The following is a 15,554-nucleotide window of genomic DNA, read 5'->3' as shown; positions in this document are numbered from 1 at the left end:
CAGATGATGGAAATCAGAAACAAAAATTAGAAAAGGTTGGAAGTATTTGGCAGGTTGGGCAGCATCTGACGAGAGAGAGAGAGAGAGAGAGAGAGTTAATGTCATAGCTTAATGTCAGGTTAATGAACTTTCATCAATTCTGATGAAAGATCATTAACCTGAAATGTTAACACCATTTTACACTCCACATATGCTTACTGGACTGCTGAGTATTTCTAGCATTTTGTTTTTGAACCATCTGAGATCTTGTTGTTTGAATCTCCAGCATTATCTGGAAAGTCTACAAGACACAAAATACTGCAGATGCTGAATCTGGAGGAAAAAATAAACTGCTGGAGGAACTCAGCGGATCACTCTTTCAGTCCTCACCTGCCTCAACCACCTCTTCCAGCTGCTCGTTCCATAATCGCCACTCTTTGAATGAAAAGGTTGCTTCTTTGGTTCCTATTAAATCCTTCCCCTCTCAATTTAAACCCATGTCCTCAGTTACTTGATTTCCCTACTCTGTGTAAAATACTTTATGCATTCACTCTATCAATGCCGTTCCCGATTGTATACACCATGTTAACTGCCCATTTACCTCCATAGATTCACTGAGTTCCTCCAGCATTTTTTATTTTTTTATTTCTGATGTCTAATCTTTTTATACTTTGACAGCAATTTGAAAACATTGGAAAATGTGAGTTTAATCGTAAGTGTGTGTGACAGTTTCATATGGAAGCAGAGGCTAAGAGAATAACGTGCAGTGACCCTGGGAGGGAGGGCAAGGTTTGTTATTAACCTGCTTGATGTATTGTTGATAACATAGAGACCCAGTGGAGCATAATACAAGTATTTGGAGGAGAGGATAAACTGAAGTTTATGGAGCATGATTCTATTAAATTTACTAATCAGAGTTTTAGCCGCAGGTCTGAGAGGCAGAGCTGCAAATACCACATGTTTATTTTGTTTTATGGTTTGTGAGGTGGGTCATATTCACATGAGCCTTATGTTCGTGTTGACATTTAGGTCTTTTAGTGGGAGAGACAAAAGTGATTTGTTTGTTTTTATAAGAATCAACAAGTAAATTGCTGCCTGTTCATAAATCCCACTTGAAGCTTTGAGAAACATTTCACACAAGCGTGCAGATATTTTTTTTGTAAAATGCAGTGCTATTCTCTATAAGAAGAGTAAGCTATTTGTGTGTGTGTTTTTTTCCCCTCCCATACAGGGTGACTTTGCCAAGGGTCAAGCTGCCAGTTCTGATGCAGTGGTTGCCATTGAAAGCACCAGCAGCAGGAATTATCGAGTTATAAAGGAGGTGAGACTTTTGAACTGTGGTGTGTTTGTTATCTTGGTTACTTGGTTGCTTCTCCAAAGAGTCTAAGCCGTGCTTTGCCTGTTCCAGGTTCTGATCCGACTCAGCAAGCTGTGTGTTCAAGAGAGTTCATCCGTGAGGAAAAGCCGCAAGCAGCAGCAGAGGTTACTGAGGAACATGGGTGCCCACACTGTTGTCCTGGACCTTCTGCAGATTCCCTATGAGAAGGTCTGATATCATTCATAGCCCAAACTTGGGCAGTTACACATTTTCTTCAGTTTCATTCTTGGGATCCAACGTGATGAACACATTTCCTCATGAATTATGCATTTGCCTCATTGCTGACCCTCTGAAGTGGCAAGAAATGTATACTCCATGGGAATAACTGGTCTCTTGGAGTCCAATAATTGTTCCATGCATGAATAAATATTCACATCAAAATAAATGCAACGTTTGATTTGGTTCAGATTGAAGTGAGTGGGCAGTATATTTTAATCCCTCTGACTACAGTGAAAATTAACTAAAGATTCAGATTTGATGTGAGCAAATGTTTGATATGGCAAGTTCTTGTGGAGTAGAATTTGCAGCCAGAAAAAGATGATGGAAGCAAATTCTATCTTCCTTTGCAATGAAAAATTAGATAAATGGACCAAGTGAACACTAAACATTGGACTGTGGAGACAACAGAAATGTCGGGCTAAGACATGGCATGTTCTGAGAAAAGCATAGTGGGCTGAATGGCTTATGGTGTGTATTGTTTACTGAACTGGAAAACAGGGAGGGATGTGAGAATCCTGTTGAATAGCATTGTCAACCCAGCATAATCTCCCCAACTAACAATCCACAGCCCTTGGTGCTGCAGTTCCCAACAAAGCGCAGTTGTGCCGTTGACCCTAAACCCTGATCTTGTTTGTTTCTTGTTCTCCACAGGCTGAGGACCTCCGAATGCAAGAGATTATGAAGCTGGCACACAAGTTTCTGCAGAATTTCTGTGCTGGCAACCCACAGAACCAAGCTCTTCTGCACAAGCACATCAACCTTTTCCTCAATCCAGGGGTAAGTACAGTCCTTGAAACCTAGCTGGGTCACTGTTGGAACTGGCCATTTTATCTTGATGTGGTCCTGAGAATCTAAGTTGATGGCTATGTGGATTCTGTATTATTTTGTTTGTCTCGTAGAAAGATCACTGGCAGATCAGGTGACAGTGGTTTGCAAAAAGTGGCAGCAGTGAAGTTCTACCTTGGCGTCCTTTGCTTCTCGTGACTGAATAGGTAGCCATTTCAATGTGAATGCTTTTGGAAAGGCATGAGAAACATGTATGTAACATGCAAACGCATGTACACAAATGCATGTTCTATTCCATTTGCAATTCCTCGGCAAATGAAGTAGCCCGTACCTGTAGACAACAAAACCTAGATGACATTTGGAGATATGCTGAAAATGGGAGGTAACATTTGCACTATGAAAGTTTTGGGCAGCGACTATCTCCACTTGCCACCTACCCTTAACCTTCCAGGGCATTATCAATAGCTAGTCTCCTACCATCATTATCCCTGTGGTGGGGGGGTCTCCCCTGACCAGAATCCCCCCTCAACCAGCCACACAGATATTCTGGTTAAAGGGCAGTCAGAGGCTGCACTTAATGGGATTGATAATTATTGGAATGGGCGGATGGCCCTTCTATCTGCCTTGCACCGATCCACGTATGTACACCAGTGAGCCAGTCACCATTCGGAAGCATGTACAAAGAGCCCAGTTAGGTAGGAGTGAGCCTGCTGGTGACAGTGCATATTCCATTGTCCACTTGTGAGACTGACCAAATAGGAGAAGGTTTTCTGGAATATTTTCTCCTCGTCCTCTCTCTCCCAGTTCTCCCTTTTTCTCTTTTGGCCTCCTGGTTTTTGGAAAATATAATTCTTGTACGTTACTGATTGTAGACGGCCCCTGATGGAATGAAGCACAAGCCGACAATCATTGAAGGCGAGAGGAGAGTGACTGTCCTTGATATCACGGCAGTATTTGGTTGTGACACTGAAGTCAATACCCTTGTGACACTGAAGTCAATGGGTATCAACGGGAAAATACTTGCGTGTTTGGAGTACGTCCATATACAAAGGAACACGGTTATGGTTGTTGGAGTTCAATCATCCCAGATCATCATGCAGGAGTTTAGGCCAAGCCATTGGCAGTTGTGTCATCAATGATCTCCCTTCCATCATTAGGACAAAAATGGGAATATTGGCTGTTGGCTCGGGACTTAATTAGCCAACAGCTAATGGAATTAATGTTCTATTCCATTTGCAATTCCTCGGCAAATGAAATAGCCCTTACCTGCACACCACAATGACATTTATTACTTAAAATGGAAGGTAACATTTACACTATAAAAGTTTTGGGCAGTGACCATCTCCACTTTCACCTTTCAATGACATTATCACTTATGGCATTATAACGTTCTATGGCATAATCACTAGCTTGTCTCCAACCATCATTACCCCCGGGTGGGTGGGGGTCCCTACCGACCAGAATCCCACCTCGACTGGCCTCATAGATAGCCTATTTACAAGAGCAGTCAGAGGCTGGAGATAGACACAATATGCTGGAATAGCTCAGCGGGACAGGCAGCATCTTAGCATTTTGGGCCGTGACCCATCTTTCTCTTATATTCACGAATATTCATGAATATTTATTGCGTGGAACAATGATTCTTAACTTCACACCCAAGGGCTCAGACTTAGAATCAGTCTCAAAATAGAATCAGAGGCTGGATATCCCTTTGGATCGACACCCACTACCTGACACATCAAATCCTTTCTATTATCCAGAAGGTGGATGTGTAACGGAATGCTGAATATTTACCTAAATAACTCCAATACAAAAAGATTAACACCATCTAATATGAAGTAGCCGAAACACCTCCATCACCATCTACAAAAAGCACCAAGACATTCAAGACATCTGAACCCACTATCTCCATAAATTACAAGGGTGGAGGTGCACCACAGCCTGTGCTTTCCTTCCAAGTATCATGCAACCCTGACGGTGATTTGCTGGTCTTTCATCAATGCTGGACACACATCCTGGAGCTCCCGACCCAATATTTTGTGAATACCTTCACCAGAAGAACTGCGGCTGTTCTGGGAGGTGACACCACCATCTTCTCAAATGCCATCAGGAATGGGCAATATGTTCTGGCCTTGCCTGTGCTACACATATCTTGAAAATAAATGCCATTCTTTCTGTTATTCTGTGAACTAATATTCCTGAAGATATAGAATTTAAAGTAGTTAATTATCACAGCATTAATTTGTTAAAATAACATGTAGCCAGTAGATGTTTCAGGATAACAAGCGACTGTATTAACCACACTTTTAGGTGAAAACCTGTCTAAGGTACCTGACATGAACTGTTTCCTTTGCAAGGGCAGCATCAATTACTCGCTGCCTTGTTTTGAATTTCTGCGAGCAGCTGATTCTGAGATCATAAATGACTCCAATCTGCCCTCTGGCAGGAGCTGATGAATAGAAGAAACATCTGCCAAAGTTGGCTGTGCAGCTGGTAAAACCTCCATTGCCACTACCTTTCACAACCAGCCTTCAACTCCCCCATTCCCACTCTATCCCCATATTCCTAGGCTCCGTTAACCCACAAGAATGTGCCCATCTCAGTTTTCATGACAATGATCGAACGTTCTGCTCTCCTGGGTTTCTGTCAGACGATACGTTATAATAATAAAGCCATAACATTGCATGTCACCGAGTACCTTGCCTGAAGCACCAGTAGGGGAGGAGCAAGCCAGCTGAGTTGATGAATCAAATCCATTTTATTGTCCATGCTTGAAACCATTGTTCGAACCACAAGTGGAATTTCTAACCGATCAGCTAACGCAGTTTCACTTTTGCATGTGTTTGAAAGTCGTCTTAGAATTTCTAATTTCCCCTTTGATTCTATGAATTCTTTTTGATTCTATCGATTCCTTTTTCCTATTAACTAAAAGTGAAACTTTTGGAGTAAAGCTGTTGTTTTGCATAATTTCAGTCCAAGTGATTTTCGAGTTTTATTTGAACTTTGGGACCCCTGGTGATTATTGTGGATATGTATATATTAATATACAGTAAGTGGCAGCTGGGGGATATAGCCACTGAATCTCTCCGACTCTATCACCAACCTCACTGAATCGTGCCTTCTTGAGGGAAACAAATAATCAAAGACAAGGAAAAGAATGGGAGGAAGTCTACCTAAAAGATCTGTATGCATGCATGAATGGGTGAGCCACATGGGTGTATAAAATCATGAGAGGAATAGATCGGGTAGATGCATAGAGTCTCGTGCCCAGATTAGCTGAATCGAGAACCAAAGAACACATGTTTAAGGTGAAGAGGCAAAGGTTTGATAGGAATCTGAGGGGTAACGTTTTCACACAGGGTGGTGGGTGTATAGAACAAGCTGCCAGAGGAGGTAGTTGAGGCAGAAACTATCCCAACATTTAAGAAACGGTTAGACAGGTACATGGATAGGACAGGTTTGGAGGGGCGTGGACCAAACACAGGCAGGTGGGACTACTGTAGCTGGGACATGTCGGCCGATGTGGGAAAGTTGGGCTGAAAGGCCTGTTTCCGCACTGTATTACTATAACTCTATGACAATCATCAAAATTGCTGTTAAGAATGCATGGTCAATATAGATCCGAGATAGGAATTGAAATAGATGGTTTTGTTGAACAATATCATGAATAGCGTGTGCGTTTCTGGTCACTGGGTGGTTTAATAAAGCTTTATCAATGCAGGGAAAGGATTTTCAGTTCAGTGAGGCCTGATTATAATGGCATAGAGAGGAGTAATCTGAGAGGTTGTTGAGTAGAGTGTGAAGGAGGATCGTGAATTGAAACGTTACCTATCCATGACATTGTAACTTTAAGCGCCCTTTACGTGCTGACTATTTGCATACCTTGGGTATGCATGCAAACAATTTCACTGTGACTTGTGATTGATTTAGATTTACTTTTATTCATGATGCCTTTCCACTGCCGATTGTCCAGATCACTACCAGCATCTTTTCAAGCATTCACACCCATGATTATTCAGTGAGAAGACGTACTGATTTGAGGTTCAATGTTTCAGATTCTGGAAGCTGTGACCATGCAACACATCTTCATGAACAACTTCCAGCTGTGCAGTGAGATCAACGAGCGGGTGGTGCAGCACTTTGTCCACTGCATCGAGACGCACGGCCGCAACGTACAGTATCTCAAGTTCCTGCAGACGATCGTGAAGGCGGAGGGGAAGTTTATCAAGAAGTGCCAGGACATGGTAATGGCTGAGGTGAGTGTTGTTGGCCAAGTGTCGTAAGGTGAGCAGAATGCAGTGAAATATTTGCAAATACACAGTGGCATTACAGCGCCAGAGACCCGGGTTCGATCCTGACTACAGGTGCTCTCTGTACGAAGTTTATATGTTCTCCCCGTGTGGGTTTTCCCTGGGTGCTCCAGTTTCCTCCCACATTTCAATTAATTAGGTCCTGTAAATTGTCCCTGGTATGTAGGATAGAACTAGTATACAGGTGTTCGCTGGTCGGCATGGACTTGATGGTCCAAAGGGCCGGTTTCCACGCTGTATCTCTAAACTAAACTAAATCTGAGCTTTGCAGCCATTGATAAGGGCTACAGAACCTGTGGGTTAATCAAGGCACTTGTATGCAATGGACATCTGTGCTATCAAGCATCGGCAGGTTAAGATGACAAGCTGTCAAGTTTAGATCCATTCATTTTTATTTAGAGCAAGTACAGTGATGTTTGAAATGAGGAAAATTGGTGCCCAAAGATTAAAAACCAACTGCCCAGTCTTTGGTAGGAAGGGGTAGAGTCGATACTTGTGCTGTGTTGTGTGAGGGAAGAAATGTGAGAACACCTGAGCTTTGTTACTGTAGGTTTGAAATAATTGGTGAATTGGAGGACAACTGAGATTTCACCAAAGCACCAAGTTATGATGATCTAAATGTATAGCCTGACAAGGTGGTGGAATGATTCAGTAATGTATAAAAATGGAACTGTATTTGATTGGGAGAGGGGGAATGTGTCGATCTGAAAACAGCAGAGAACCACTGAATGGCCTCCGTGCACTTTCATTCTGGAAGCGCCCAGACCATTGCATAAACCTTCCATTGACACCTCATGTTGCCTTGTCAAGGCTACCAGCATATTCAAGGATGAGTCGCACCCCGGCCACTCCCTCTTCTCCCCTCTCGCATCAGGCAAGACGGATAGAACTGTGAAAATGTACACATCCAGATTCAGGGACAGTTTCTTCCCAGCAGTTATCAGGCAACTGAACCTTCTTACCAGCAACTAGAGAGCATACCTGAGCTACTAACTACCTCATTGGAGACCCTCGGACAATCTTTGATTGAACTTTACTGGAGTTTATCTTCCACTAAATGTTATTCATGTTATTCCTTTTATTATCTATCTGTACACTATGATGGCTTGATTGCAATCATTAGAGCCAGGATTTTTGCAATAAATGTCATGTGCCTTTTCCTGACTTTTTTGATGATTTCACCAGGATAATGCCTTTTTTACGATCGAGAAGGGGGAGGAGGGAGAAGACGAGGACTATTTAAAATTAGAGGAGTCAATGTTGATACCACTGGGGTGTAGACTACCCAAGCAAAATACCCATGCTTGTCGCCTCACTACATTTACTGCTGGCTCCAGTCGCAAATCTGAGTTTTTGAGTGATTTGTGCAAGGCATTCATTGATGCTGCAATTCCACTGTGGAAATGGACAACAAATCTCTCAGAGGTTTTTTAGAAAAATACACAGAGGAACATATACCAAGCGAGTCATCATTATGGAAAAATTATGTCGACAGCCACTTCAACATTGTTGTGCAGAAAATTAGAGATGAAGTTGCATGCAACAAAATATGGATCCCAATAGGTGAGACAACCGATGCTGTGGGAGATGTGTTGCCAATGTGGTCATCGGTACACTGGAGGCAGGTCAACCATCAAAGGAGTATTTGTTGACATCGGAAGTATTGGGGAAGTCAAACAGCTCCACCATTGCTCAGTTGTTTACATCTTCACTTGCTGTACTTTGGCCTGAAGGTTTAAAACATGAGAATGGACTTCTGTTTGTGACTTAAAGTTTTATTCCTCAAAATATTGCATTTGACATGCTTAGCTCAAGGACTTCATAGAATTACCAAGCACAAACGTAGCTTGTTTCCAATGTCAAGAAAATCTTCCTCAATGTACCGTCACATGTGCAGTTGTTCAAGGAAATGGCACCCGGGATTCTGCTACCTCCTCAGCCTGTTTTGACTGAGTGGGTACTTGGCTCTCTGCTGTACTCTACTACGCTGCAAATTTTGAAAAGGTAAAAGAAGTAGTCAACTGTTTTGAAGAAGAAGAATCTGCTGCAGTCAGGATCGTCAGTGAAATCATGCAGAAAAAGTCCCTCCACTGTGATCTTATGTTTATTGCTTCCGATTTTGCAAACTTCCCACAAGCTATCACTTCCCTTGAAAAACGTGGTGAAACATTAGTGAATAACTTGCAGGTTTTCAGCAAAGTAACTGACGATATTCGTAAAGTTCTTGGCAATGTAGGTAAAGACATACAAGGAAAATGTGAGAGTGATTTTAGCTACAAAGATCTTGAAGAAATACAAAACATAGCTTAAGTTCTCAAAGGTAGTTGTAATGCGCAAGATATCAACATGAATATAGAGTCTTTAGCTTGTTTCGGGTATGCACCAGTGACCTCAGCTGGGGTAGATAGAAGTTTTTCACAACTGAAGCATATTCTGTCTGACAGACAACAGTTTAACACTAGATCAATTGAAAAAATGCGAGTAATTATGTGCAACCAGGCAACTTTGGTCATTCAATGTAGAATACCTTTATATTATTATTTTTAATCGTATTTTGATGGTGGAAATAAATGGCTTTTTATGCTTTTTTTTTGTCAATAAATGCCTTTTTTGTAATTTTATTATGCCCTTCTGCCTGCCGATTTCAGAGTTTTTTAGTGCCTAAACATCCTGGCTCTAGTAATCATGTATTGTCTTTCTACTGACAGGTTAACACATAACATAAGCTTTTCACTGTACCTCGGTACACGTGACAGTAAACTAAGCTAAAAACTAAACACAATGTCCCTTTCTCCACTGAGGTATAAGCCCCAGTCGGCTTTTCGATGGAACTGGCTTCATATCCTTGAACAGGCTGACATTAGAGCAGCTGGAATATCTATCTTTTTTCAGCAACTAATGATGTGTGTGGCTTAAGGGAGTCGGAAAGCTAGGAGGCAAATCAAAACTTGCCATTCTTCCTAAATTGAAATAAAAGATGTTTTGGCTGGCTGTTCACTGAAGATGTCTTGAAATAAATAACTCTGTTGGTGATGGTGCAAGCTCTCCACTGGGTGTCAGTATGGACCATTCCTAGGCTTGATTCTTCAATCACCAGGTGCAGTATCAAACATAACCAGTTGCTGCTGTGCCAACTGAAAGTAGAAAGCATCAAAGATTGATCAGATTCACCAGGTTAATCGAAGAGTCAAATTTTGCACATCCTGTGCCCCATCCTGCTTTTGAATCCTCTAGCCTGAACTATTCTGGAACCTTTTATGTGTTGGCAGCTGGTGAATGCTGGAGAAGATGTCCTGATCTTCTACAACGATCGAGCTTCCTTCCAGATTTTGGTACAGATGATGCGGTCTGAGCGGGATCGGATGGATGAGAATAGTCCCCTCATGTACCACATCCACTTGGTGGAGCTACTGGCTGTCTGCACTGAGGGAAAAAATGTCTACACAGAGATAAAATGCAACTCCCTTTTACCCCTGGATGACATTGTCAGAGTATCGACCCATGAAGACTGCATACCTGAAGTAAGTGGATTGTCTGGGTTCTTGCTTTTCTGGTGTGGATTATACATCACAAATGTCCATTTTGATACGGGAACCGTGGCAGAACTGATGGGAAGAGTTGTGCTTTATTGGGGAATGATATTGCTGCCATCCTTTTATTGCAGTGGAAAGTGCTTCAGCTTCCAAGTCCCATTGCTTTCTGCCAAAGACGGTGGCTGCAAGACCTAATCATGTTCTGTCACCAGCTTGAAATTTGTCTCTGTAGGTCAGGGACATGCTATTCATACGTTTGCCATATTGTGTCTTATTGGGTCAATCAATCTCCCAATATCAATATCCCAAGCCACGTTCCCCCAGAACTCTATGCTCACTGTCAGATTGTGTGTGACAATAAATGTTTCTTTTTCTAGGTGAAAATTGCTTACATTAACTTTCTTAATCACTGCTATGTGGATACAGAGGTGGAGATGAAAGAGATTTATACCAGCAACCACATGTGGAAGCTTTTTGAGAACTTCCTCGTAGACATCTGCAGGGTAAGTATTCTTGTCTTTGGAGACTGCCTTGTGTTTGTGGTAACTTGTTGCTTGTGAGGGTGCTGTGCATCAATGAATATATTTTGTGAGTGAAATGATCCTTCATCTGGGATGGATGACAACCAGCCAATAGCTCAATTTTAATAAGATTTCTGGCCTGAACATTGAAAAGAGTTAACAAAAAATGGGTATCTTCAGGCCATCACATTTGCAGCCAAATTAGGAATTATATCTATCCCTTTACAGATGTCGCACATGCCTTAACACGGATGTGCCATGTTGCCTTGTTGGGTGATGCTGATGCATGATAAAATGAAGATCAGGTGGCTGTTTGCACAATTATATGCTTTGGGCATACATGCCTGAGATCAGGAAATTAATGGCCACCCTTTGGGAGGCTTTATTCATTAAGATTGTTTACTTCTAACTAATTGCTCAATGTGCCTGCTCAACATTGCGAGAACATTTTATGTGGACTGTGGTAAGTGATGTCCAGGTGTGCTTGAGGGAAAACCACCTTTTTCTGTCACACCTAGTCATGAAACCCTTCAACAGAAGTATTATTAAAGTTGTCCTGGAGTGAGGAAAGATGACTATTTCTTCCAGAGGGTGTTGAATCTCTGGCATTCTCTACCCCTGACAGGTTTGGAGGCTGGTTCATTAGGGGTATTTAATGAGGAAGAGGATACATTTTTGCTTACATTAACTTGAGGGACAGGGGCAACTGGCACTGAAGAGATGATGCCCAAGTCAGAGCACCTGCGGCAGACTTGAGGAGCCAAGTGGCCCATTCCTGCTCCAATTATCTTTATTCATTTATTTATATTAGAGGTTGTAATGCTGAGTTATGCATGGAGCTTGGTATTCCAGCATGAATTAAACAGCCTGGTGGTGTTCCAAGCCCCTTGCTCCTAACAATCACGACAAGCCGATTGTAGTTAGCTCTCCTTGGAGATCATGAACAGTGAGGAGGCAGGCAAGGGAATTTGTGTCCATTGTCAGAAATCTCTTCCTTGTTGCTAAGTTGCTTTGAGACTGTCTTCCAATGAATCCCTTGCTGATTTATCACTGTTGCTAAGGAACTTTATCACCTGTCTCTCGGTTTACCCCTGGGCTCTGATTTCCAGATCCTTTTAGCTTCTGTGTAGCTTTTATTAATCTTCTTAATCTGTATTGTTAGCTCCTCACTCTCCAGAAAAGTTCCAGAAAGCACTGCACATTGCTCACAGCTCATTTCTAACATCCTTTCCCCAATCGGTTTATTGGTAGTCCCTCCACCAGGAACCCATTTCCCTGCTAAATTGTACATCTCTAATGACTCTTACCCTTCTGCTCGATGACTGCAATGGATGCACAATTCTGCCTAGAAACATCGCCTTTTTAGCAGGAAAAACAATGCATTTGAGATCAAACCACTTGAATGTAGGTGTGCTGCTCAGTTGGCATGAATAAGAGCAAGCCACACAGTTCTAATCTTAGTCCTTGGTAATATCTAGAATTGGCCTGGTTGGCAGTAAAAAAACACTAGTGTTGCAAAGAAGCAAGACACAGTTCAAATTCTGCAATGGATTAAAAAGACACCACAGTGATGCAGCAGGTAGAGTCACTGCTTCACAGCTCCAGTGACCTGGGTTCAGACCCGAACTCTGGTGTGGAGTTTGCACGTGCTCCCAGTGGCCATTAATAACTTACTGATATGCCTCACAGGTCCAACGACCCAAATTCAGTTCTTTACTTTAGACTTCAGAGATACAGCGCGGAAACAGGCACTTCCGCCCACAGAGTACATGCCGACCAACGATCACTCTGTACACCAACACTATGGACAATTTTACCAAAGCCAATTAATCTACAAACCTGTACGTCTTTGGAGTGTGGTAGTAAACTCGAGTACCCGGAAAAAACCCTCGTGGTCACAGGGAGAACGCACAAACTCCGTGCCAACAGCACCTGTAGTCAGGATCGAACCTGGTGCCATAATGTAGCAACTCTACCACTGTGCCGCCTTGTTCACTCCTGACCATGAGTACTGTATCCACAGAATTTTAATTTCCTCCCTCTGACAGCATGGATTTTCTCCGTTTTATGGTCTCATTCCACATCCCAATCATGTGCAAATTGGTAGGTTAATTAGTCACTGTTAATTGCCCCTAATGTGCAGGATGATAGAATTTGGGTGGAGTTGATAGGAATATGAGGAGAATAAAATATGATTAGTGATGATGAGTATAAATGAATGCTTGATTACCAGATCAGGCTGAATTGTGCATCATAGTCACAGATTCATTCAGCATGTTTCCAGGCTGTACAAATCTATACCATCAAACCCTTCTTTCCTGTAATCCATCGCCTTTCCCAGATAAATTCTGGCATCTTTCCAAACTGCAGTTAGAGAGTCAAAAACATGGAAACAGGCCCGTCGGCCCAATTTCTCAATGTCGACCAAGATACATCTTCTAAACTAGTCCCATTTGCCAGCATTTGCTCATATCACTCTAAACCATTCCTCTCCACATATCTGTCCAAATGTCTTTTAAATGCTATTATACATATCGCAACTGCTTCATCTGGCAGCTAGTACCATATACCCACCACCACCTGTGGAAAAAGTTGCCCCTCTGGTTCGCATTAAATGTTTTCATCTCACCTTAAACCTAAGACCTCTAGTTCTTGATTCCCTACCCTGACAAGAAGATTCTGTGCATTCACCTTGTATCTGAACCTCATGATTTAATACACCTCTATAAGATCTCTTCTCAGTCTCCTGCGTTCTAAGGAATAAAGTCCTAGCCTGTGCAACCTCTCATAGCTCAAACCTTGAGTCCTTGCAACATCCTCACAAATCTTCACTCTTTCCAGATTAAAGGCATATTTCCTATAGCCCAGTGACAATACTCCCAAGAGTGGCCTCAGCAACATCTTGTACAGTTGTAATGTGATGTCCAATCTTCTCTATTTAATTCCCTACTTTCTTTACCACCTTATCTACCTGTGATGGAAAATTCAGGGGGCTGTGTACCTGTGCTCCTGGATCCCTCTGCTGCACAACATTCCCAAGGGCTCTGTTGTTCACCGTGAAGGTCCTGCCCTGGTTTGACTTGGCAAAATGCAATACCTCACACTTAAGTGAACTCAGCTTCATTAACCATTCTTCATCCCACTTGCCTACCTGGTCAAGATCCTGCTGCAGCTCTTGGTAACCATCTACACTGTCTGTGATACCGCTTATTTTATATCAAATTCTTTGTTTTAACTGAATCTTGTGCAAAGTGCAGCAGTCTTATGAAGGGGTTGGGGTTCTGATGCAATTAATTACAATGTTCTCATCTTTCAGGTGTGCAACAATACCACTGACCGAAAACATACTGACAATGTCTTGGAGGTATACGTCACTGAAATAGTCATGAGCATTGTCACAACTTTCTTTAGCTCTCCCTTCTCTGATCAAAGCACAAGTTTACAGGTACAGCATACCATCACCTCAAATTGTTATGTGTGTTACTGAACTTCCCGTACCTATTTTCCTCCCTTACCCTTTAGATGCAGGGGAACTAATGCATAAATGGATGTTCTTGTATAGATATAGCAAAAGAAAATTATATGATTGCTAAGATGAAATAGAAAGAAAAAAACCTACACATTTTTTTGCAACCCAGAAACTGACTTTTGGCAAAGTTGAGGATTAATGATTTCCTTCTTTGTTACGTGCTGCTGTGTTACATTATTCATTACAGTCCTGAGGCAGGGTATCAAGCTACATTGTAGACTGAGAACAGCTTTGCAGCCTTGACTTTTTCTCTGGCTACATCGAACAACTGTTTAGCTGTGGAAGTGGAGGAAAGACTGACCCATTGCATTTTTGTTTGAGGCTCAAGCTAAAGACGGAGTTGCAGCCTCGGACAGAATGTCATTCACCACAGGCTTATAGAAGCCTAATGAAGGAAGCAAGTCATTGACTGAATTGCATCCCTCGCCCATTTTAGAGGAGACTGAAACATCAAGTCATGCATATGAAAATGGACACAAAATGCTGGAGTAACACAGCGGGTCAGGCAGCATCTTTGGAGAAGAGGAATAGGTGACGTTTCGGGTCAAGACCCTCCTTCAGACCCATGAGTTGGGAGAAGGAGCCTGGTTACTTTGTTTTTATTTGATTTTGATCGATACATTCTGGTTCTGGCATCCATGTTTTGTAAAGTATTAATAGAGGAAATGTGCTCTTGAGTTTTTATATTAAACTATAGAGGTTTGTACATGCAAATCAGAGCCTCTAAATGCAACATTAATAAAGTGTGTGTTTGTAATCTCATCTCTAAAATTATGTTTTTTTATGAAGAAAATTCCAGACTTGCCAGCAAACTGGAAAGAAATGTTGCATTGCACAAGCCACTTATTTTAAACTATAGATTTTTTTTGTAGTTGAATTTGGGCCTCTTCATTACAATATTCTCCAGATCTTCACCAGCTATGATTTTAAAATTGGGTAATAAAGCATATTGATTACATTTGCTTGCCCCTTGTGTGGTAAATTAAAATGATTCTCATGGGGTTCATAGTTCAAGGGAAGGTGAATACAGGGATGATCAACAGAATCAGAAATTCAAGTGAGGTTCTGATTGATCTCCTGATCTATAATCCCACACTTGAATGAGTAAGCAGACTTTAAAGTCTTAGCTCTTTTATCATCAACTTTTCATCTTCCAGTCTCTATCCATAACTTTTTTCACAGATTACAGGACAATCTTTCATAGCATTCACAGGTTGGAGAACAAATGCACTTAATTTAGAAAAAAATGTTCAGAAATGTTTCAGTATTATCCTAGTTAGATGCTCCATTTAATACATG

General features: G+C 41.8%; 1 protein-coding gene across 8 annotated transcripts in view; it reads left to right on the top strand.

The window, feature by feature from the left end:
- Positions 1-15,554, top strand: part of itpr1b (inositol 1,4,5-trisphosphate receptor, type 1b) — a 380,201-nt gene that overhangs the window by 140,967 nt on the left and 223,680 nt on the right. For all 8 annotated transcript variants that reach the window (XM_055647745.1, XM_055647746.1, XM_055647740.1 and 5 more), the window contains exons 28-34: positions 1,211-1,300; positions 1,388-1,525; positions 2,228-2,353; positions 6,418-6,618; positions 9,942-10,193; positions 10,583-10,708; positions 14,043-14,171. In XM_055647745.1, coding sequence (XP_055503720.1) covers positions 1,211-1,300; positions 1,388-1,525; positions 2,228-2,353; positions 6,418-6,618; positions 9,942-10,193; positions 10,583-10,708; positions 14,043-14,171 — 1,062 coding nt within the window. The remainder of the gene's footprint in view (positions 1-1,210; positions 1,301-1,387; positions 1,526-2,227; positions 2,354-6,417; positions 6,619-9,941; positions 10,194-10,582; positions 10,709-14,042; positions 14,172-15,554) is intronic.

Source organism: Leucoraja erinacea, chromosome 16 (genome assembly GCF_028641065.1).
Source record: "Leucoraja erinacea ecotype New England chromosome 16, Leri_hhj_1, whole genome shotgun sequence".
In the NCBI taxonomy this organism is placed as follows: Eukaryota; Metazoa; Chordata; class Chondrichthyes; order Rajiformes; family Rajidae; genus Leucoraja; species Leucoraja erinaceus.
Note: the sequence above shows the minus strand (reverse complement) of the source record. Positions and strands in the feature narration are given on the sequence as shown.